General features: G+C 36.6%; 1 protein-coding gene across 1 annotated transcript in view; it reads right to left on the bottom strand.

Moving 5' to 3' along the window:
- Positions 1-24822, bottom strand: part of LOC142351596 (xaa-Pro aminopeptidase ApepP-like) — a 702879-nt gene that overhangs the window by 85520 nt on the left and 592537 nt on the right. Inside the window, exon 9 of the mRNA XM_075403731.1 lies at positions 13877-14027. Coding sequence (XP_075259846.1) covers positions 13877-14027 — 151 coding nt within the window. The remainder of the gene's footprint in view (positions 1-13876; positions 14028-24822) is intronic.

Genomic DNA, 24822 nt, shown 5'->3' with positions numbered 1-24822 from the left:
TTTACATAACGCAAGCCGAAAGAAGTAATAACCTACTTACTGAAATACAAATTGTTCAAAAATTTTATCATATATTAGGCAATATTTAATTCCACAGGGGCCTATTGTTAAGTCAAAAAAGTTCCCTCAATATCGATGTTCGACCATTGATATTAAAAACGAGTATGTATTAGGAGTCTCTTAAGAACGAGTAATAAACTTAGAACTGCAGCAATGGCCACTTCAATGAACTTTTGAAAAAATAAATAACAGTCCGCAGAAATTCAGTTAATGAGAAAAGGCAGAATCCCTTAAGTATTTCTCCTCTTGTGAGCAACAAAGCTCAATAATTTCTGTCCTTGGAGGCTTTTTCGAAGACTCAGAAAACGGGAAATAATGATGTTAGTCAAAATAGTTTTCATGTCAGTATGCATTGGGAGTATACTTAAACACGATAATGATTAAGTATCCTCGAAGATTTTTCCCCCATTGAGTAATCAATGTTCTATAGCTTCGTTTGATGAGAGCAATTTTCTAAAAATCAGAACAATTTCTCGCTTCATATCCATTATGCTATATTTTGTGCACGATGCGCAAGCGCTCAAAATATTCAGGTTTACTCCTGCAGAAGTTGCCCAAGAAAGTATGCTTTGCAGTTGTTGAAGTCAGAATCAATTACCCTTTACATACCGCAAGCCGAAAGAAGTAATAACCTACTTACTGAAATACAAATTGTTCAAATATTTTATCATATATTAGGCAATATTTACTTCCACAGGGGCCTATTGTTAAGTCAAAAAAGTTCCCTCAATATCGATGTTCGACCATTGACATTAAAAACGAGTATGTATTAGGAGTCTCTTAAGAACGAGTAATAAACTTAGAACTGCAGCAATGGCCACTTCAATGAACTTTTGAAAAAATAAATAACAGTCCGCAGAAATTCAGTTAATGAGAAAAGACAGAATCCCTTAAGTATTTTTCCTTTTGTGAGCAACAAAGTTCAATATTTTCTGTCCTTGGAGGCTTTTTCGAAGACCCAGAAAACGAGAAATATTGATGTTAGTCAAAAGAGTTTTCTTGTCAGTATGCATTGGCAGTATACTTAAACACGATAATGATTAAGTATCCTCGAAGATTTTTCCCCGATTGAGTAATCATTGTTCTATAGCTTTGTTCGATGAGAGCCATTTTCTAAAAATCAGAATAATTTGTCGATCCATATCCATTATGCTAAATTTTGTGCACGATGCGCAAGCGCTTAAAATAATCAGGATTACTCCTGTAGAAGTCGCCCAAGGAAGTATGCTTTGCAGTTGTTGAAGTCAGAATCAATTACCCTTTACATAACGCAAGCCGAAAGAAGTAAAAACCTACTTACTGAAACAAATTGTACAAAAAATTTATCATATATTAGGCAAAATTTATTTCAACAGGGGCCTTTTATTAAGTCAAAAAAGTTCCCTTAGTATTGATGTTCAACCATTGATATTCAAAACGAGTATGTATTAGGAGCCTCATAAGAACAGGTAATAAACTAAAAACTGCAGCAACGAAAATTTTTTCCCCGATTGAGTAATCATTGTTCTATAGCTTCGTTCGATGACAGCCCTTTTCTAAAATTCAGAATAATTTCTCGCTTCATATCCATTATGCTATATTTTGTGCACGATGCGCAAGCGCTTAAAATATTCAGGTTTACTCCTGTAGAAGTCGCCCAAGGAAGTATGCTTTGCAGTTGTTGAAGTCAGAATCAATTACCCTTTACATAACGCAAGCCGAAAAAAAAGAACCTACTTAGTGAAACAAATTGTTCAAAAATTTTATCATATATTAGGCAAAATTTATTTCAACAGGGGCCTTTTATTAAGGCAAAAAAGTTCCCTTAGTATTGATGTTCAACCATTGATAATCAAAACAAGTATGTATTAGGAGTCTCTTAAGAACGAGTAATAAACTAAGAACTGCAGCAATGGCCACTTCAATGAATTTTTCAAAAATCAATAACAGTCCGCAGAAATTCAGTTAATGAGAAAAGGCAGAATCCCTTAAGTATTTTTCCTATTGTGAGCAACAAAGCTCAATAATTTCTGTCCTTGGTGGCTTTTTCGAAGTCTCAGAAAACGGGAAATAATGATGTTAGTCAAAAGAGTTTTCTTGTCAGTATGCATTGGGAGTATACTTAAACACGATAAAGATTAAGTACCCTCGAAGATTTTTTCCCCGATTGAGTAATCATTGTTCTATAGCTTCGTTCGATGACAGCCACTTTCTAATATTCAGAATAATTTCTCACTCCATATCCATTATGCTATATTATGTGCACGATGCGCAAGCGCTCAAAATATTCAGGTTTACTCCTGTATATGTCGCGCAAGAAAGTATGCTTTGCAGTTGTTGAAGTCAGAATCAATTACCCTTTACATAACGCAAGCCGAAAGAAGTAATAACCTCTTTACTGAAATAAATTGTTCAACAATTTTATCATATTAGGCAAAATTTATTTCCACAGGGGCCTTTTATTAGATCAAAAAATTTCCCTTAACATTGATGTTCGACCATTGATACTCAAAACGAGTATGCATTAGGAGTCTTTTAAGAACGAGTAATAAACTAAGAACTGCAGCAATGGCCACATCAATGAATTTTAAAAATCAATAACAGTCCGCAGAAATTCAGTAAATGAGAAAAAGCAGAATCCCTTAAGTATTTTTCCTATTGTGAGCAACAAAGCTCAATAATTTCTGTCCTTGGTGGCTTTTTGGAAGTCTCAGAAAACGGGAAATAATGATGTTAGTCAAAAGAGTTTTCTTGTCAGTATGCATTGGCAGTATACTTAAACACGATAATGATTAAGTATTCTCGAAGATTTTTCCCCGATTGAGTAATCATTCTTCTATAGCTTTGTTCGATGAGAGCCATTTTCTAAAATTCAGAATAATTTGTCGACCCATATCCATTATGCTATATTTTGTGCACGATGCGCAAGCGCGCAAAATGTTCAGGTTTACTCCTGTATATGTCGCGCAAGAAAGTGTGCTTTGCAGCTGTTGAAGTCAGAATCAATTACCCTTTACATAACGCAAGCCGAAAGCAGTAATAACGTACTTACTGAAGTACAAATTGTTCAAAAATTTTATATATTAGGCAAAATTTATTTCCACAGGGGCCTTTTATGAAGTCAAAAAAGTTCGCTTAATATCGATGTTCGACCATTGATATTCAAAACGAGTATGTATTAGGAGTCTCTTAATAACGAGTTATAAACTGAGAACTGCTGCAATGGCCACATCAATGAATTTAAAAAATCAATAACAGTCCGCAGAAATTCAGTAAATGAGAAAAGGCAGAATCCCTTAAGTATTTTTTCCTATTGTGAGCAACAAAGCTCGATAATTTCTGTCCTTGGTGGCTTTTTCGAAGTCTCAGAAAACGGGAAATATTGATGTTAGTCAAAATAGTTTTCATGTCAGTATGCATTGGGAGTATACTTAAACACGATAATGATTAAGTATCCCCGAAGATTTTTCCCTGATTGAGTAATCAATGTTCTATAGCTTCGTTTGATGAGAGCCATTTTCTAAAATTCACAATAATTTCCATTATGCTATATTTTGTGCACGATGCGCGAGCGCTCAAAATATTCAGGTTGTCCTGTAGAAGTTGCCCAAGAAAGTATGCTTTGCAGTTGTTGAAGTCAGAATCAATTACTCTTTACATAACGCAAGCCGAAAGCAGTAATAACGTACTTACTGAAATACAAATTGTTCAAAAATTTTTTATATTAGGCAAAATTTATTTCCACAGGGGCCTTTTGTTAAGTCAAAAAAAAAATTCGCTTAATATCGATGTTCGACCATTGATATTCAAAACGAGTATGTATTAGGAGTCTCTTAAGAACGAGTAATAAACAAAGAACTGCAGCAATGGCCAATGGCCACTTCAATGAATTTTTAAAAAATTAATAACAGTCCGCAGAAATTCAGTTAATGAGAAAAGGCAGAATCCCTTAAGTATTTTTCTTATTGTGAGCAACAAAGCTCAATATGTTTTGTCCTTGGAGGCTTTTTCGAAGAGCCAGAAAACGGTGAATGATGATTTCAGTTAAAAGAGTTTTGATGTCAGTATGCATTGGGAGTATACTTAAACACGATGATGATTAAGTACCCCCAAAGATTTTTCCTCGATTGAGTAATCATTGTTCTATAGCTTCGTTCGATGAGAGCAATATTCTAAAATTCAGAATAATTTCTCGCTCCATATCCATTATGCTATATTTTGTGCACGATGCGCTCAAAATATTCAGGTTTACTCGTGTAGAAGTTGCCCAAGAAAGTATGCTTTGCAGTTGTTGAAATCAGAATCAATTACCCTTTACATACCGCAAGTCGAAAGAAGTAATAACCTACTTACTCAAATACAAATTGTTCAAAAATTTTATCATATATTAGGCAAAATTTATTTCAACAGGGGCCTTTTATTAAGGCAAAAAAGTTCCCTTAGTATTGATGTTCAACCATTGATAATCAAAACAAGTATGTATTAGGAGTCTCTTAAGAACGAGTAATAAACTAAGAACTGCAGCATTGGCCACTTCAATGAATTTTTAAAAAATCAATAACAGTCCGCAGAAATTCAGTTAATTGGAAAGGGCAGAATCCCTTAAGTATTTTTCCTCTTGTGAGCAACAAAGCTCAATAATTTCTGTCCTTGGAGGCTTCTGTCCTCGAAGAAGTTTTTCACTATTGACTATTCATTGTTCTATAGCCTTAGTCGATGAGAGCCAATTTTTAAATATTAGAACATTTTCTCGTTCCATAACCATTATGCTCTGACTGTTTTGTCTACGATGCGCAAGCTCTCAAAACTTTGAGATTTACTTCTGGAGAAGTTGTGTAAGAAAGTATGTTTTTCAGTTGTTCAAGTCGGAATCAATTACCAATCAAATAATGAAACGCGTTTCTTAAGTTGCGTTGTGCTATTAATCTGAGCTGTGTTTTTTTCTGTGTCAAAAATGTTGAAAACGTACTCTTGAAAAAAGTACAGTCAAAGGAAGTACACACACTAAAACAAAAAAATTACATAGTTGATAGTCCTTTCACCTCTTCTTTCGCTGAGCGCTTTTCTCTAGCAAAAACAATTGTTTCACTTGAAATCAGATAACTGATAACTCAAAGAGGTACAACAACTGGAACCAAAATTAAGCTACATGATCAATCACAGAAAAAAATCAATAACTTTAAAGATTTTGCATCTCAGAATAGCACAATTGAACAGAAGCTGCATATAGAATTCATAACTAAGCACCAATAATTATTCTCATAACTTTACTCATCATCAGCAATTTCACCCTCCTCTAGGTTATTCTCAATCATTTGTTCATTATTTTGCTTCTCTTTATCTGCAGTTGTCCAGGACTTTTCTTCCTCTTTATTACGGCCCTCAGACTCTCTTTCACCATGAATACCATATTCTCCCGGTGCCGAAGGAAACACTTCCTCGTCAGATGAAGACATTTGCGCCTCAATTCGTCGCATCTCTTCATCTGTATACTTCTCCGATACCTTCTGACGTTTGCTTTCCTTCGCTGTCTGAACCTTGGTTCGCGATCGCACAACCGTGGAGGACAGTGCAGATTCCTTGCCATGAAGAGTTGCTTTCCTGTTCTCCTTAGTAACCAGATCGCCAGAATCTAGTGTACCTGATGCACCCTTCTTCAATTTAACAGCTCCATTGGTTATTTGCTTTTCATTTGCCTTCGAAACATTTGCGGCATCGGGAGGCTGAAACAGATGCTGCCTCCTAGTCCCTGGATCATCCGCATTGCCCAATGACTGCTCCCGGTTCTTTTTGTAGAGCTTGCTGGCCACCTCCTTGTCGTTCCTCAATTTTCTTGTTTGTTGCTTCTTCAAACCAAAATCGTCGCTAGTTAAAAACTCTTTGAGTCGAGGGTTCAAAGGGTCTAACATTAAGACCAATAAAAAATAACGAAGCCGAATTGAACTGCAATACAATTTTTTTTACATTGCCAAAAGCTTCCGAGACTTTTTTCCTTAAATCCTTAATCTCAGCTACGGCTCGTTCCGATTTACCGACATTTTGCTCCACATGGAGAATCGCTAATTCAACTTCTTTTTCACTAATCTCAAAAGTCTTTTTAAAATGACTTTGTAAAGAAGAAACTGCAAAAGTGGCATTCATCATCACGCTTAAAATCCGAATTTAGAACTGCGAAAATACGACCGTTTAGCATTCAGAGATTTCTAAGACAGCAGCTGAGCGCTGAAAGAGGTCAGTGAGACCTCATTACCTGTCTACAGTCTAAATCTATCACAAAAATTTACACATTGAGCCAACCGAAGGGCCAAGCACGTGAGAGGATGCTGCTCTTTTGTCTGAAAACAAAGAATTTAGACAGGTTACAGTCTCACAGCTGGCTGGTAGAACAAATAATGCCGAAAATTAAAAAGCTTCTCCTCTCCCCTCTTCGTCGCCTGATTTACGAACCCACCCCTCATGACACAACCATCGACAAACAACCAAATCTCTACCACAATACCTCCCCCTAGGATGAGCAAAATGTGAATGCCATGATGGAATCCCCGCGCCCAGCCACCCCCCCCCCCCACCCCTCTCCTCCCCCCCCCCCCCCCGCCTTCCCTCTCCCCTCCCATCCCCGTTCCCCCTCCACCCATCCCCTTTCCCCCTCCACCCACCCCCTCCCCTTCCCCCCCCCCCCCCAACCAGCAAGACACTCGTTAAACATGCTCCTCAAGCGGCCTTAAACATGCTGTCCAGTCGCTCTTAAACATGATCTTCAGAAGCCCCTTAAACATGCATTTTCGCCTTTCGTTAACCATTGTGCCTTATAAACTGTCATACGTTTAATATATAGGATTGTTTTATCATAAAACAATAGTTAGCTTATAACACAACACCAAAATATGAGTTTGCAAAGCTTCTAGCAACAAATTTATAGTGATTTACCTTGCCTTATAATTGATACACAAAAAATAACTCAAAATTAGAATCTTCGCTCCTGTGTAGGCTTGAATCACCAACCTTTCTGTTAACAGCCAAATGCGCCAGCCAATTGCGCCACAATAGCTGTTCACTCTTCCCATGCAAACATAGCCGGTGAACCCACATATATAGCTGCGAAATAAACTTGCCTTCGAAAAAAATAGATAGAAACAGACAGGAAAAGTTTGATGACGCTATTGATGCCTTCTACAAAACTGTCAAACAGCTAACAGCAATAGCTAGATAATTTCGACTGTCAATTATCTACAGCAGTCATATCATTGGCGATGTTAATAACAAATTATTTCCTTTGATCTCAGAAAAATCAATCGAAATTTGGTTCAAAATGCACAAAAATGCAAACAAGGTAGTATAAGTTATTTATCCCAAATTACTTATTGCACAAATAGTTTAAAGTCAGATTCACAAAATGACGCCAAGTGCACAAAAGCTATTAAAGACAGGAACACAAAGTAAATGAGAACGCTGTTAATGTGAGACAAATTAACAAAAGAGAACAAATAATTAGCAAAAAAACTTGGCTAACGTCTATAAAGTGATACCCACTAGGTAACTAAAAATCAATTTGAAACGCTAGTTTTAAAATTCAGTCTATCTGAAAGTAAGGACAACAATCTTTTTGATCAGTGCATTGTTTTATCATGAAACAATAGTTAATCTATAATACCACACCATAGTATGAGTTTGATAAGCTCTAGCAACAATGTTATATAATGATTTACCTTGCCCTATAATTGATACAAAAATTCACTCAAAATGCGATTCTTCGCTCCTGGGTGGGCTTGAACCATCAACCTTTCGGTTAACAGCCGAATTCGCTAGCCCATTAAGCCACAAGAGCTGTGCGCTATTCCTATGCAATTATATCCGGTGAACTGACGTATATAGCTGCGAATAAAACTTGCCTTTAAAAAAGATAGAAACAGACATGAAAAGATCGACGAAGCTTTTGAAGCCTCCTACAAAACTGTTAAACAGCTAACAGCAGAAGCTAGATAATTTCGACTGTCAATTATCTACAGCAGTCATATCACTGGCGAAGTTTATTACAAATTAGTTCCTTTGATCACAGAAAAAATGAATCGAAATTGCGTTCACAATGCACAAAAAAAGCAAACAAGGTAGTATAAGTTATTCGTCCAACATTAATTGTTGCGCAAGTGGTTTAAAGTAAGATTCACAAAATGACGCCAAGCAATAAACGCTGTTAAAGACAGGAAAACAAAGTAAACGAAAACGCTGTTAATGTGAAACAAAGTAACAAAAGAAAACAAATAATAAGCAAAAAACTTAGCTAACGTTTATAAAGTGATGCCCACTAGGTAACTAAAAATAAATTTGAAACGCTAGTTTTAAAATTCAGTCTATCTGAATGTAGGAACTAGAATCATTTTAATCAGACCATTGTTTTATTATAAAACAATAGTTAACTTATAACACAACACAAAAGTATGAGTTTGCAAAGCTTCTAGCAACAAATTTATAGTGATTTACCTTGCCTTATAATTGATACACAAAAAATAACTCAAAATTAGAATCTTCGCTCCTGTGTAGGCTTGAATCACCAACCTTTCTGTTAACAGCCAAATGCGCCAGCCAATTGCGCCACAATAGCTGTTCACTCTTCCCATGCAAACATAGCCGGTGAACCCACATATATAGCTGCGAAATAAACTTGCCTTCGAAAAAAATAGATAGAAACAGACAGGAAAAGTTTGATGACGCTATTGATGCCTTCTACAAAACTGTTAAACAGCTAACAGCAGAAGCTAGATAATTTCGACTGTCAATTATCTACAGCAGTCATATCACTGGCGAAGTTTATTACAAATTAGTTCCTTTGATCACAGAAAAAATGAATCGAAATTGCGTTCACAATGCACAAAAAAAGCAAACAAGGTAGTATAAGTTATTCGTCCAACATTAATTGTTGCGCAAGTGGTTTAAAGTAAGATTCACAAAATGACGCCAAGCAATAAACGCTGTTAAAGACAGGAAAACAAAGTAAACGAAAACGCTGTTAATGTGAAACAAAGTAACAAAAGAAAACAAATAATAAGCAAAAAACTTAGCTAACGTTTATAAAGTGATGCCCACTAGGTAACTAAAAATAAATTTGAAACGCTAGTTTTAAAATTCAGTCTATCTGAATGTAGGAACTAGAATCATTTTAATCAGACCATTGTTTTATTATAAAACAATAGTTAACTTATAACACAACACAAAAGTATGAGTTTGCAAAGCTTCTAGCAAAAAATTTATAGTGATTTACCATGCCTTATAATTGATACACAAAAAATCACTAAAAATTAGAATCTTCGCTCCTGTGTAGGCTTGAATCACCAACCTTTCTGTTCACAACCAAACGCGCCAGCCAATTGCGCCAAAATAGCTGTTCACTCTTCCCATGCAAACATAGCCGGTGAACCGACATATATAGCTGCGAAATAAACTTGCCTTCGAAAAAATAGATAGAAACAGACAGGAAAAGTTGGATGACGCTATTGATGCTTTCTACAAAACTGTCATACAGCTAACAGCAATAGCTAGATAATTTCGACTGTCAATTATCTACAGAGAGTCATATCACTGGCGAAGTTTATTACAAATTAGTTCCTTTGATCTCAGAAAAAAAATCAATCGAAATTGCGTTCACAATGTACAAAAAAAGCAAACAAGGTAGTATAAGTTATTCATTCAAAATTATTTGTTGCACAAGTGGTTTAAAGTCAGACTAACAAAACGACGCCAAGTGCACAAAAGCTATTAAAGACAGGAAAACAAAGTAAAATGAAAACGCTGTTAATGAGAGACAAAGTAAAAAAGAGAGCAAATATTTAGCAAAAAAAACTTAGCTAACGTTTAAAAAAGTTATACCCACTAGGTAACAAAAAATCAATTTGAAACGCTAGTTTTAAAATTCAGTCTATCTGAATGTAGGAACTACAATCCTTTTAATCAGACCATTGTTTTATCAGAAAACAATAGTTAACTTATAACACAACACCAAAATATGAGTTTGCAAAGCTTCTAGCAACAAATTTATAGTGATTTACCTTGCCTTACAATTGATTGTAGGCTTGAATCACCAACCTTTTTGGCAAGAGCCAAATGCGCCAGCCAATTGCGCCACAATAGCTGTTCACTCTTCCCATGCAAACATAGCCGGTGAACCGACATATATAGCTGCGAAATAAACTTGCCTTCGAAAAAAATAGATAGAAACAGACAGTAAAAGTTGGATGACGCTATTGATGCCTCCTACAAAACTGTTAAACAGCTAACAGCAGAAGCTAGATAATTTCGACTGTCAATTATCTCAAGCAGTAATATAACTGGCGACCTTTAACAAATTTTAGTTCCTTTGACTTCAGAAAAAAGTCAAATGAAATTGCGTTCACAATGCACAAAAAACTCAAACAAAGTAGAATAGGTTATTCATCCAAAATTACTTATTGCGCAAATGGTTTAAAGTCATATTCACAAAATGACGACGTCAAGTGCACAAAAGCTATTAAAGACAGGAAAACAAAATGAAAACGCTGTTAATGTGAGACAAATTAACAAAAGAGAACAAATAATTAGCAAAAAAAACTTAGCTAACGTCTATAAAGTGAAACCCACTAGGTAACTAAAAATCAATTTGAAACGCTAGTTTTAAAATTCAGTCAATCTGAAAGTAAGGACAAAATCAAATTGATCAGTGCATTGTTTCATCATGAAACAATAGTTAATCTATAATACCACACCATAGTATGAGTTTGCTAAGCTCTAGCAACAATATTATATAATGATTTACCTTGCCCTATAATTGATACAAAAATTCACTCAAAATGCGATTCTTCGCTCCTGGGTGGGCTTGACCCATCAACCTTTCGGTTAACAGCCAAATTCGCTAGCCGATTAAGCCACAAGAGCTGTGCGCCATTCCCATGCAATTATATCCGGTGAACTGACGTATAAAGCTGCGAATAAAACTTGCCTTTAAAAAAGAGAGAAACAGACATGAAAAGATCGATGAAGCTTTTGAAGCCTCCTACAAAACTGTTAAACAGCTAACAGCAGAAGCTAGATAATTTCGACTGTCAAGTATCTACAGCAGTCATATCTCTGGCGAAGTTTATTACAAATTAGTTCCTTTGATCACAGAAATGAATCGAAATTGCGTTCACAATGCACAAAAAATCAAACAAGGTAGTATAAGTCATTCGTCCAAAATTAATTGTTGCGCAAGTGGTTTAAAGTCAGATTCACAAAATGACGCCAAGTGCATAAACGCTGTTAAAGACAGGAAAACAAAGTAAATGAAAACGCTGTTAATGTGAGACAAAGTAACAAAAGAAAACAAATAATTAGCGAAAAACTTAGCTAACGTTTATAAAGTGAAGCCCACTAGGTAACTAAAAATCAATTTGTTTTAAAATTCAGTCTGTCTGAATGTAAGAACAACAATCAATTTAATCAGTGCTTTTTTTAACGATAAAACAATAGTTAATCTATAACACAACACCAAAGTAGGAGTATGCAAAGCTTCTAGCAACAAACTTATATAATGATTCACCTTGCCTTATAATTGATACACAAAAAGGCACTCAAAAATATAATCTTCGCTCCTGGGTAGGCTTAAAGCACCAACCTTACGGTTAACAGCCAAACACGCTTGCCAATTACGCCACAAGAGCTAACTCAGCTTCACAAAAAGACGTCAAGTAAATAAACGCTGCTAATTAGAGGAAAACAAAGTAAAGGAAAACTCTGCTAATGAAAGGCAGACAAAGTAACAGAAAAGCACAAAAAACTTATCCAAAACCGTTTAGCTAAAATTTATAAAAAGTTAAACGCACCAGGTTACTAATAATCAATTTGAAGAACTAGTTTTAACATTCAGTCTATTTGATTGTTAAAACTACAATACCCTTAATCAGTGCATTGTTTCTATCATAAAACAATAGTTAATCTATAACACAACAACAAAGTATGAGTTTGCAAAGTTTCTAGCAACAAAATTTTATTCTGATTTACCTTGCCTTATAATTGATACAAAAAATCACTCAAAATTAGAATCTTCGCTCATGGGTGGGCTTGAACCATCAGCCTTTCGGTTACCAGCCGAAGTCGCTAGCCAATTGCGCCACAAAAGCTTTTCGCTATTCACATGCAATTATAGCCGGTGAACTGACATTTATAGCTGCGAAATAAACTTGCCTTCGAAAAAAAAATAGAAACAGACAGGAAAAGATCAATGAAGCTTTTGAAAATTCCTACAAAACTGTTAAACAGCTAACCGCAGAAGCTAGATACTTCCGACTGAAAAATATCATTATCAGCTATATCACTGGAGACTTTTATTACAAGTTAGTTACCTTGATCGGAGCAAAATTTCGAAAACAATTGCGTTCACAATGCACAAAAAAAGCAAACAAGGTAGTATAAGTTATTCGTCCAAAATTAATTGTTGCGCAAGTGGTTTAAAGTCAGATTCACAAAATGACGCCAAGTGCATAAACGCTGTTAAAGACAGGAAAACAAAGTAAATGAAAACGCTGTTAATGTGAGACAAAGCAACAAAAGAAAACAAATAATTAGCAAAAAACTTAGCTAACGTTTATAAAGTGATGCCCACTAGGTAACTAAAAATCAATTTGAAACGCTAGTTTTAAAATTCAGTCTGTCTGAATGTAAGAACGGCAATCAATTTAATCAGTGCTTTGTTTTATGATAAAACAATAGTTAATCTATAACACAACACCAAAGTATGAGTTTGCAAAGCCTCTAGCAACAAACTTATATAATGATTCATCTTGCCTTATAATTGATACACAAAAAAGGCACTCAAAAAACGAATCTTCGCTCCTGGGTAGGATTAAACCACCAACCTTACGGTTAACAGCCAAACGCGCTTGCCAATTACGCCACAAGAGCTAACTCAGATTCACAAAATGACGTCAAGTAAATAAACGCTGCTAATTAGAGGAAAACAAAGTAAAGGAAAACTCTGCTAATGAAAGGCAGACAAAGTAACAGAAAAGCACGAAAAACTTAGCCAAAAAAGTTTAGCTAAAATTTATAAAAAGTTATACGCACCAGGTTACTAAAAATCAATTTGAAAAACTAGTTTCAACATTCAGTCTATTTGATTGTTAAAACTACAATGCCTTTAATCAGCGCATTGTTTTTATCATAAAACAATAGTTAATCTATAACACAACGACAAAGTTTGAGTTTGCAAAGTTTCTAGCAACAAAGTTATATTCTGATTTACCTTGTCTTATAATTGATATACAAAAAATCACTCAAAATTTAGAATATTGGCTCCTGGGTAGTCTTGAACCACCAACCTTTCCGTTAACAGCCAAACGCGCTCGCCAATTCCGCTGTTCGCTGACAAGGTAGGATAAGTCATACAATAATAACTATTTCGCAAATGGTCTAAACTCAAACACAAATTTGGTTTAAAATGAAGTTTCTCTGACGTATGTAAAATTTAACACCCACCGGGTCACAAAATCATTTGAAATGCTAGTTTTAAAATTCAGTCTATTTGAATGTAAAAACTACAATCACTTTGATCAGTGCATTCTGTTTATCATGAAATACCGGTTATTCTACAACACAACACCAAAGTATGAGTTCACAAAGATTCTAGCAACAAAGTTATATACTGATTTACGTTGCCTTATATTTGATATACAAAAGATCCCACTAAATTAGCGTATTCACTCCCGGGTATGCTTACAACAAACTTGCAAGATTTAATTTTCAACTCGGGCGAAGAGTGGAAAAAATAGGCGCTACATAAATAGATGGGCCATTGAGGAGGAAAAAATCAAAGAGGAGATCCAAATAACCTTACCGATCAGTCTGGGGGTTGGCTTGGTAGTGGATGACAGCACCGTTGGGTCCACATCCAGATATGGTTGGGAAACTGAGACCAATGAAACCCTCCTGTTCAGCTCGAAGTCCATCCAAAATGGCGGCGCCACTAATCTCTGTTAATTGGTCACCTTAACGAAACGTAATACATTCATTAGTTCAAAATGGGAAAAGGTGGCCTTTGCCATTATAGCCCCTTTAGCTTAACATTGCCACTTAAGTACCGTAAATTAAGTACCGTACCACAATAGGGGGCTATAATTTCCTAACTGAGGAGCACTACTGGGAAAGACACCCAGAAAATTTACAGCAAGTTATCATTCTTTCACAATTGAATAAATTATAATTTTGGACATATATTTACTTATAAAATTGATGAAAAGTCAACATTTAGCTACAAACAGGGCCCAAAAGTTTCACAACAAAATTGCAGTGTCCCCCCCCCCACCCAGTGATTGTGGAATTTTTATCGTGTAAGATCTGACAAATTTCTGACAAAACCATCTTGCTAATAGCCTGTCAGGGATGTATCTTCTTATCAGATTTGATAAGACGTTTCTCAGATCTTATACGATAAAGATTCCTCTTATAAGTTCTTATACGATAAAAATTCTATCTTATCAGATCTTAGACGATAAAAATTCTGTCTTATCAGATCTTACACGATAAAAATTCCGTCTTATCAGATCTTACACGATAAAAATTCGGTCTTATCAGATCTTACACGATAAAAATTTTGTCTTATCATATCTTACATGATTAAAATTCCTCCCTATCAGATCTTACACGATAAGACTTGCTTCTTATTAGATCTTACACGATAAAATTTTTTGTGAGATCTAGCACGATAAAAATTCCGTCCTATCAGATCTTATACTGTTTTATGGACTTGCTAGTTCAGTTTATTCAAGCGTCTAAGACTGTCTGACACATTATAACCTTACGCAGATGGATAAAGCTATAAGAATCAGAGAATAGACAAAAGGATATTAGCATCAGTTAGTTTTGATCTACCGACCTCTGCGGTATGGCCCCAGCACGCTTCTGTTGCGCCTTCCTGCTTCTAAACTTCCACAATGGAGCTATAAAATGGTACTGATTGGAAAAGGAATTTTCTAATTTGTTAGATGTTAGTCACCAAATTTAACAAGTTGCTAATATTTATCTCTAAACAGTTTTACCACATCTCTTTGACTCTTTTATGGAGTTGCTAGTTCAGTTTATGCGTCTGAGACTGTCTGACACATTATACCCTTACACAGGTGGATAAAGCTATAAAAATCAGAGAATAGACAAATAGATAATAGCAGGTGTTTTCGATCAACCGACCTCTGGGTTATGGGCCCAGCACGCTTCCTCTGCGCCATCCCGCTTCTGTACGTAACCAATGGAGGTATAAAATAGTTCTGATCGCAAGGAGTTTGTTAAATTGATAGATGAGAGTCAACATACATAACAAGTTGCGAATATTTCTCTCTAATCAGTATTAACACATCTTTTTTAACTCTTTCTTGACCTTGCAAGTTCAGTTTATTCATTCATTTGAGACTGTCTGACGCATCATACACATACAAACGTGCATAAGTCTACAAGAATCAAAATATAGACAAACGGATATTAGCAGGAGGTAGTTTCGATGAGCCCCGCACGCTTCCGCTGCGCCATCCAGCTTCTGATTTCAACCCATGGAGGTATAAAATAGTTCTGATTGCAATGAATTTGTTATCTGGTTAGATGAGTGCTAACAGGTTTTACAAGTTACGAATATTTTTCTCTAATCAGTTTTACCACATCGCTTTAATTCTTTTATGGTCTTGCTAGTTCAGTTTATTCATGCGTATAAGACTGTCTGACATAATATTACCTTTTACAGGTGGATAAAGCTATGAATCAGGGAATAGACAAAAGGATATTAGCATCAGGTAGTTTTGATCTACCGACCTCTGCGGTATGGCCCCAGCAAACTTCTGTTGCGCATTCCTGCTTCTAAACTTCCACAATGGAGCTATAAAATCCTTGATTGGAAAAGGAATTTTCTAATTTGTTAGATGTCAGTCAGCAAATTTAACAAGTTGCGAATATTTATCTCTAAACAGTTTTACCACAATCTCTTTGACTCCTTTATGGACTTGCTAGTTCAGTTTATGCGTCTGAGACTGTCTGTCACGGTACCTTTACAAAGGTGGATAAAGCTATAAAAATCAGAAAATAGACAAAAGGATATTAGCAGGAGGTATTTTCGATCTACCGACCTCTGGGTTATGGGCCCAGCACGCTTCCGTTGCGCCATCCTGCTTCTGTACGTAATCAATGGGGATACAAAAAAGTTCTGATTGCAAGGAATTTGCTAATTTGTGAGATGAGAGTCAACATATTTAACAAGTTGCTTATGATTATTACTAATCAGTTTTACCACATCTTTTTAACCCTTTCACGGACTTGCTAGTTCAGTTTATTCATGCATTTGAGACTGTCTGAAGCATCATACATTTAAGGTGCATAAGGCTATAAGAAACAAAGAATAGACGAAAGGATATTAGCAGGAGGTAGTTTCGCTCTTCAGACCTCTGGGGTATGACCCCCGCACGTTTCGGTTGCGCCATCTTGCTTCACACCTTTACCAATGGAAGTACAAAATAGTTCTGATTGCAATGAATTTGCTAACTGGATAGATGAGTGCCAACAGATTTAACAAATTGCGAATATTTATCTCCAAACAGTTTTACCACAACTTTTTAACTCTTTCACGGACTTGCTAGTTCAGTTTATTCATTCGTCTAAGACTGTCTGACACATTATATCCGTACACTGATAGAAAAAGCTATAGAAATCAGAGAATGGACAAAAGGATATTTGCGCAGCAGATAGTTTTGAGCTACCGACCTCTGCGGTATGGCCCCAGCACGCTTCCGTTGCGCCTTCCTGCTTCTAAACTTCAACAATGGAGATACAAAATCGTTCTGATTGGAAAAAGAAATTTTCTAATGATGTTAGTAAAAAAATTTAACAAGTTGCGATTATTTCCCTCTAAACAGTTTTACCAAACATCTCTTTGACTCTTTTATGGCCTTGCTAGTTCAGTTTATGCATCTGAGACTGTCTGACACATTATACCCTTACACAGGTGGATAAAGCTATAAAAGTCAGAGAAAAGACAACAGGATATTAGCAGGATGTATTTTTGATCTACCGCCCTCTGGGTTACGGGCCCAACACGCTTCCGCTGCGCCATGCTGCTTCTGACTTTAACCAATCGAGGTATAAAAGTTCTGATCTCAATGAATCTGCTAACTTGCTGGATGAGTGTCAACATATTTATCAAGTTGCGTATATTTATCTCTAATCAGTTTTACCACATCTTTTTAACTCTTTCACGGACTTGCTAGTGCACTTCATTCATCCGTCTGAGTGTGACGCATCATACACTTACCAAGGTGGATAAAGCTATAAGAATCAGAGAATAGACAAAAGGCTATTAGGAGGAGGTAGTTTCGATCTTTCGACCTCTGGGTTGTGGGCCCAGCACGCTTCCTCTGCGCCATCCCGCTTCTGTACGTAACCAATGGAGGTATAAAATAGTTCTGATCGCAAGGAGTTTGTTAAATTGATAGATGAGAGTCAACATACATAACAAGTTGCGAATATTTCTCTCTAATCAGTATTAACACATCTTTTTTTAACTCTTTCTTGACCTTGCAAGTTCAGTTTATTCATTCATTTGAGACTGTCTGACGCATCATACACATACAAAGGTGCATAAGGCTACAAGAATCAAAATATAGACAAACGGATATTAGCAGGAGGTAGTTCCGATGAGCCCCGCACGCTTCCGCTGCGCCATCCAGCTTCTGATTTCAACCCATGGAGGTATAAAATAGTTCTGATTGCAATGAATTTGTTATCTGGTTAGATTAGTGCTAACAGGTTTTACAAGTTACGAATATTTTTCTCTAATCAGTTTTACCACATCGCTTTAATTCTTTTATGGTCTTGCTAGTTCAGTTTATTCATGCGTATAAGACTGTCTGACATATTATTACCTTTTACAGGTGGATAAAGCTATGAATCAGGGAATAGACAAAAGGATATTAGCATCAGGTAGTTTTGATCTACCGACCTCTGCGGTATGGCCCCAGCAAACTTCTGTTGCGCATTCCTGCTTCTAAACTTCCACAATGGAGCTATAAAACCCTTGATTGGAAAAGGAATTTTCTAATTTGTTAGATGTCAGTCAGCAAATTTAACAAGTTGCGAATATTTATCTCTAAACAGTTTTACCACAATCTCTTTGACTCCTTTATGGACTTGCTAGTTCAGTTTATGCGTCTGAGACTGTCTGTCACGGTACCTTTACAAAGGTGGATAAAGCTATAAAAATCAGAAAATAGACAAAAGGATATTAGCAGGAGGTATTTTCGATCTACCGACCTCTGGGTTACGGGCCCAGCGCGCTTCCGTTGCGCCATCCTGCTTCTGTACGTAATGAATGGGGATATAAAAAAGTTCTGATTGCAAGGAATTTGCTAATTTGTGAGATGAGAGTCAACATATTTAACAAGTTGCTTATGATTATTACTGATCAGTTTTACCACATCTTTTTAACCCTTTCACGGTCTTGCTAGTTCAGTTTATTCATGCATTTGAGACTGTCTGAAGCATCATACATTTAAGGTGCATAAGGCTATAAGAAACAAAGAATAGACGAAAGGATATTAGCAGGAGGTAGTTTCGCTCTTCAGACCTCTGGGGTATGACCCCCGCACGTTTCGGTTGCGCCATCTTGCTTCACACCTTTACCAATGGAAGTACAAAATAGTTCTGATTGCAATGAATTTGCTAACTGGATAGATGAGTGCCAACAGATTTAACAAATTGCGAATATTTATCTCCAAACAGTTTTACCACAACTTTTTAACTCTTTCACGGACTTGCTAGTTCAGTTTATTCATTCGTCTAAGACTGTCTGACACATTATATCCGTACACTGATAGAAAAAGCTATAGAAATCAGAGAATGGACAAAAGGATATTTGCGCAGCAGATAGTTTTGAGCTACCGACCTCTGCGGTATGGCCCCAGCACGCTTCCGTTGCGCCTTCCTGCTTCTAAACTTCAACAATGGAGATACAAAATCGTTCTGATTGGAAAAAGAAATTTTCTAATGATGTTAGTAAAAAAATTTAACAAGTTGCGAATATTTCCCTCTAAACAGTTTTACCAAACATCTCTTTGACTCTTTTATGGCCTTGCTAGTTCAGTTTATGCATCTGAGACTGTCTAACACATTATACCCTTACACAGGTGGATAAAGCTATAAAAGTCAGAGAAAAGACAACAGGATATTAGCAGGATGTATTTTTGATCTACCGCCCTCTGGGTTACGGGCCCAACACGCTTCCGCTGCGCCATGCTGCTTCTGACTTTAACCAATCGAGGTATAAAAGTTCTGATCTCAATGAATCTGCTAACTTGCTAGATGAGTGTCAACATATTTATCAAGTTGCTTATATTTATCTCTAATCAGTTTTACCACATCTTTTTAACTCTTTCACGGACTTGCTAGTGCACTTCATTCATCCGTCTGAGAATGTGTGACGCATCATACACTTACCAAGGTGGATAAAGCTATAAGAATCAGAGAATAGACAAAAGGCTATTAGGAGGAGGTAGTTTCGATCTTTCGACCTCTGGGTTATGGCCCCAGTACGCTTCCACTGCGCCATCCTGCTTCTGTACATTACCAATGGAGGTATAAAATAGTTCTGATCGTCAGGAATTTATTAATTTGCTAGATGAGAGTCAACATTTTTAACAAGCTGCGTATTTTTATCTCTAATCAGTTTTGCCACATCTCTCTCTTTCACTGACTTGCTAGTGTTCACTTTATTCATCCGTCTGAAAAAGTGTGACGCATAATACACTTACCAAGGTAGATAAGGCTATAAGAATCAGAGAATAGACAAAAAGATATTAGCAGGAGGTAGTTTCCATATACCGACCTCTCTGTGTTATGGGCCCAGCACGCTTCCGCTGCGCCATCCTACTGCTGCACGTAACCAATGGAGGTATTAAATAGTTTTGATCGCAAAGAATTTATTAAAGTGTTAGATGAGAGTCAACATACGTATCAAGTTGCGAATATTTATCTCTAATCAGTATTAACATATCTTTTTTAACTATTTCTTGGACTTGCTAGTTCAGTTTATTCATGCATTTGAGACTGTCTGACGCATCATACACTTAAGGTGCATAAAGCTATAAGACTCAGAGAACAGACAAAAGGATACTAACAGGAGGTAGGTTCGATCTAGAGATGTTAGTCAACACATTTAACAAGTTGCAATTACTTATCACTAAACAGTTTTACCAGATCTTGTTAAGTCTTTCTTGGACTTGCTAATTCAATTTATTCACGAGGCTGAGACTGTCTGACGCATCATACCCTTACAAAGGTCGATATAGCTATAAGAGTCAGAGAATAGACAAAAAACATTACAAATCAGCTTAATCTCTAATTAGTTTTACCACGTCATTTTCAACTCCTTCGTGTACTTGATAGTTCAGTTCATTCATGCATTTCAGATTGTCTGACGCATTATACACTTACCAAGAACCACTAGGCTATAAAAAATTAGAGAATAGACAAAAGGATATAAGCAGAAAGTCGTTCCGATCTATCGACCTCTGGGTTATGGCCCCAGCACGCGTCCGCTGCGCCATCCTGCTTCTGACCTTTACCGATGGAGGTATAAAATAGTTCTTATCTTAATGAAACTGCTAACTTGTTAGATGAGTGCCAACATATTTAACAAGTTGCGTAGAATTATCACATCACTAATCAGTTTTACAACATCTTTCTAACTCTTTCACGGACTTGCTAGTTCAGTTTATTCATGCATTTGAGACTGTCTGACGCATCATACACTTAAGGTGCATAAGGCTATAAGAATCAGAGAATAGACAAAAGGATACTAACAGGAGGTAGGTTCGATCTAGAGATGTTAGTCAACACATTTAACAAGTTGCAATTACTTATCACTAAACAGTTTTACCAGATCTTGTTAAGTCTTTCTTGGACTTGCTAATTCAATTTATTCACGAGGCTGAGACTGTCTGACGCATCATACCCTTACAAAGGTCGATATAGCTATAAGAGTCAGAGAATAGACAAAAAACATTACAAATCAGCTTAATCTCTAATTAGTTTTACCACGTCATTTTCAACTCCTTCGTGTACTTGATAGTTCAGTTCATTCATGCATTTCAGATTGTCTGACGCATTATACACTTACCAAGAACCACTAGGCTATAAAAAATTAGAGAATAGACAAAAGGATATAAGCAGAAAGTCGTTCCGATCTATCGACCTCTGGGTTATGGCCCCAGCACGCGTCCGCTGCGCCATCCTGCTTCTGACCTTTACCGATGGAGGTATAAAATAGTTCTTATCTTAATGAAACTGCTAACTTGTTAGATGAGTGCCAACATATTTAACAAGTTGCGTAGAATTATCACATCACTAATCAGTTTTACAACATCTTTCTAACTCTTTCACGGACTTGCTAGTTCAGTTTATTCATGCATTTGAGACTGTCTGACGCATCATACACTTAAGGTGCATAAGGCTATAAGAATCAGAGAATAGACAAAAGGATACTAACAGGAGGTAGGTTTGATCTACCGACTTCTGGGGTATGCTTCCCGCACGCTTCCGCTGCGCTATTCTGCTCCTGACCTTACACAATGGAGGTTTAAAAAAGTTCTGATTGCAATGAATTTGCTATCTGGTTAGATGAGTGCCAACAGATTTAACAAGTTGCGAATATTTATCTCTAAACAGTTCTACCACATCTCTTTAACTCTTTTATGGACTTGCTAGTTCAGTTTATGCGTCTGAGACCGTCTGACACATTATACCCTTAAACAGGTGGATAAAGCTACAAAACACAGAGAATAGACAAAAGTGTTTTAGCAGGAGGTACTTTCGATCTACCGACCTCTGCGGTATGGCCGCAGCACGATTCCGTTGCAACTTCCTGCTTCTAAATTTCCACAATGGAGCTATGAAATCGTTCTTAATGGAAAAAGAGTTTTCCAATTTGTTAGATGTTAGTCAAGAAATTTAACAAGTTGCAATTACTTATCACTAAACAGTTTTACCAGATCTTGTTAAGTCTTTCTTGGACTTGCTAATTCAGTTTATTCACGAGGCTGAGACTGTCTGACGCATCATACCCTTACAAAGGTCGATAAAGTTATAAGAGTCAGAGAATAGACAAAAAACATTAGAAATCAGCTTAACCTCTAATTAGTTTTACCACATCATTTTCAACTGCTTCATGTACTTGATAGTTCAGTTCATTCATGCATTTGAGACTGTCTGACGCATCATACACTTAAGGTGCATAAGGCTATAAGAATCAGAAAATAGACAAAAGGATACTAACAGGAGGTAGGTTCGATCTACCGACCTCTAGGGTATGCTTCCCGCACGCTTCCGCTGCGCCATCCTGCTCCTGCCCTTACACCATGGAGGTATAAAATAGTTCTGATTGCAATGAATTTGCTATCTGGTTAGATGAGTGCCAACAGATTTAACAAGTTGCGAATATTTAACTCTTTTATGGACTTGCTAGTTCAGTTTATGCGTCTGAGATCATCTGACATATTATACCCTTAAACAGGTGGATAAAGCTATAGAAACCAGATTAGACCAACGGATACCAGCAGGACGTAGTTTCGATATACCAACCTCTGCCCCAGCAGGCTTCCGTTGCGCCTTCCTGCGTTTAAACTTCTATAAAAGTCCACAATGGAGCTAAAAAATCGTTCTGATCTCAAAAGAAATTTGCCAATTTGTTAGATGTTAGTCAGAAAAAATTAACAACATGAGAATGTCCATCTCTAATCAGTTTAACCACATCTCTTTGAATCTTTTATGGACTTGCTAGTTCAGTTTAATCATTCGTCTACGACTGTCTGACACATACCCTTACACTTATGGATAAAGCTATAAGAATCAGAGGAAAGACAAAAGGATATTAGTAGCAGGTAGTTTTGATCTACCGACCTCTGCGGTATAGCCCCAGCACGTTTCCGTTACGCCTTCCTGTTTCTAAACTTCCACTATGGAGCTATAAAATAGTTTTTATTGGAAAAAGAAATTTCTAATTTGTCAGATGTTCGTCAACAAATTTAACAAATTGCTAATATTTATTTATAAACAGTTTTACCACATCTCTTTAACTCTTTTATAGACTTGCTAGTTCAGTTTATGCGTCAAAGACTGTCCGACACATTATACCCTTACACAGGTGGAGAAAGCTATAAAAATCGGAGAAGACGCAAAAGGATAAAAACAGGAGACAGTTTCGATCTACCAACCTCTACGATAGGGCCCAGCACGCTTTCGTTGCGCCTTCCTGCGTCTAAATTTCACTAAACGTCCACAATTGAGCTACAAAAGCGTTCTGATCGCAAAAGAGATTGGCTAATTTGTTAAATGTTAGTCAACAAATTTAACAAGTTGCGAATGTTCATCTCTTAACAGAAAAACCACATTTTCATAACTCCTTCTTGGACTTGGTAATTCAGTTTATTCACGCGTCTGAGACTGTCTGACGCATCATACCCTTACAAAGGTCGATAAAGCTATAAGAATCAGAGAATAGACAAAAAGATATTACAATCAGCTCAATCTCTAATTAGTTTTACCACATCATTTTTAACTCCTTCATGTACTTGGTAGTTCAGTTCATTCATGCATTTGAGACTGTCTGACGCATTATACACTTACCAAGAAGCATTAGGCTATAAAAATTAGAGAATAGACAAAAGGATATTAGCAGAAAGTCGTTCCGATCTATCGACCTCTGGGTTATGACCCCAGCCCGCTTCCGCTGCGCCATCCTGCTTCTGAACTTTACCGATAGAGGTATAAAATAGTTCTGATCGCAAGAAATTTGGTAACTTCTTAGATGAGTGCTAACATATTTAACAAGTTGCGAATATTCATCTCTAAACAGTTTTACCACATCTCTTCAACTCTTTTTGGAATTGCTACTTCAGTTTATGCGTATGAGAATGTCTGACACATTTTACCCTTACACAGGTGGATAAGGCTATAAAAATCAAAAAATAGAGCAACCGATATTAGCAGGAGGTAGTTTCGATCTACCGAACTCTGCGGTATGGCCCCAGTACGATTCCACTGCGCCTTACTGAGTCTAAACTTCTATAAACGCCTCCAATGGAGCTATAAAATCGTTCTGATCGCAAAAGGAGTTTGCTAATTTGTTAGAGTTTAGTCAACAAGTTTAACAACTTGCGAATGTTTATCTCTAATTGAAAAAACCACATCTTCTTAGCTCTTTCTTGGACTTGTTAATTCAGTTTATTCACGCGTCTGAAACTGTTTGACGCATCATACCCTTACAAAGGTCGATAAAGCTATAAGAATCAGAGAATAGACAAAAAGTTATTAGCAATCAGCTTAATCTCTAATTAGCTTTACCAAATCAATTTCAACTCCTTAATGTACTTGCTAGTTCAGTTTATTCCTGCATTTGAGACTGTCTGTCGCATCATACACTTACCAAGGTGCATAAGGCTATAAGAATCAGAAAATAGACAGAAGGATATTAGCAGGAGGTAGTTTCGATCTTTCGATCTCTGCGATATGGCCCCAGCAAATTTCCATTGCGCATTCCTGTGCCTATAAAATCGTTCTGATCGCATAAAGAATTTGCTAATTGGTTAGATGTTAGTCAAAAAAATAAACCAGTTGCGAATGTTTATCTCTAATCAGAAATACCACATATTCTTAACTTTTTCTTGGACTTGCTAATTCAGTTTATTCACGAGTCTGAGACTGTCTGACGCATCATGCCCTTACAAACGTTGATAAAGCTATAAGAAAAAGAGAATA

Source organism: Convolutriloba macropyga, chromosome 13 (genome assembly GCF_964194025.1).
Source record: "Convolutriloba macropyga chromosome 13, txConMacr16.3, whole genome shotgun sequence".
NCBI classification, from domain to species: Eukaryota; Metazoa; Xenacoelomorpha; order Acoela; family Convolutidae; genus Convolutriloba; species Convolutriloba macropyga.
The sequence above is the reverse complement of the archived record's forward strand: the minus strand, read 5'-3'. Positions and strand labels throughout refer to the sequence as shown.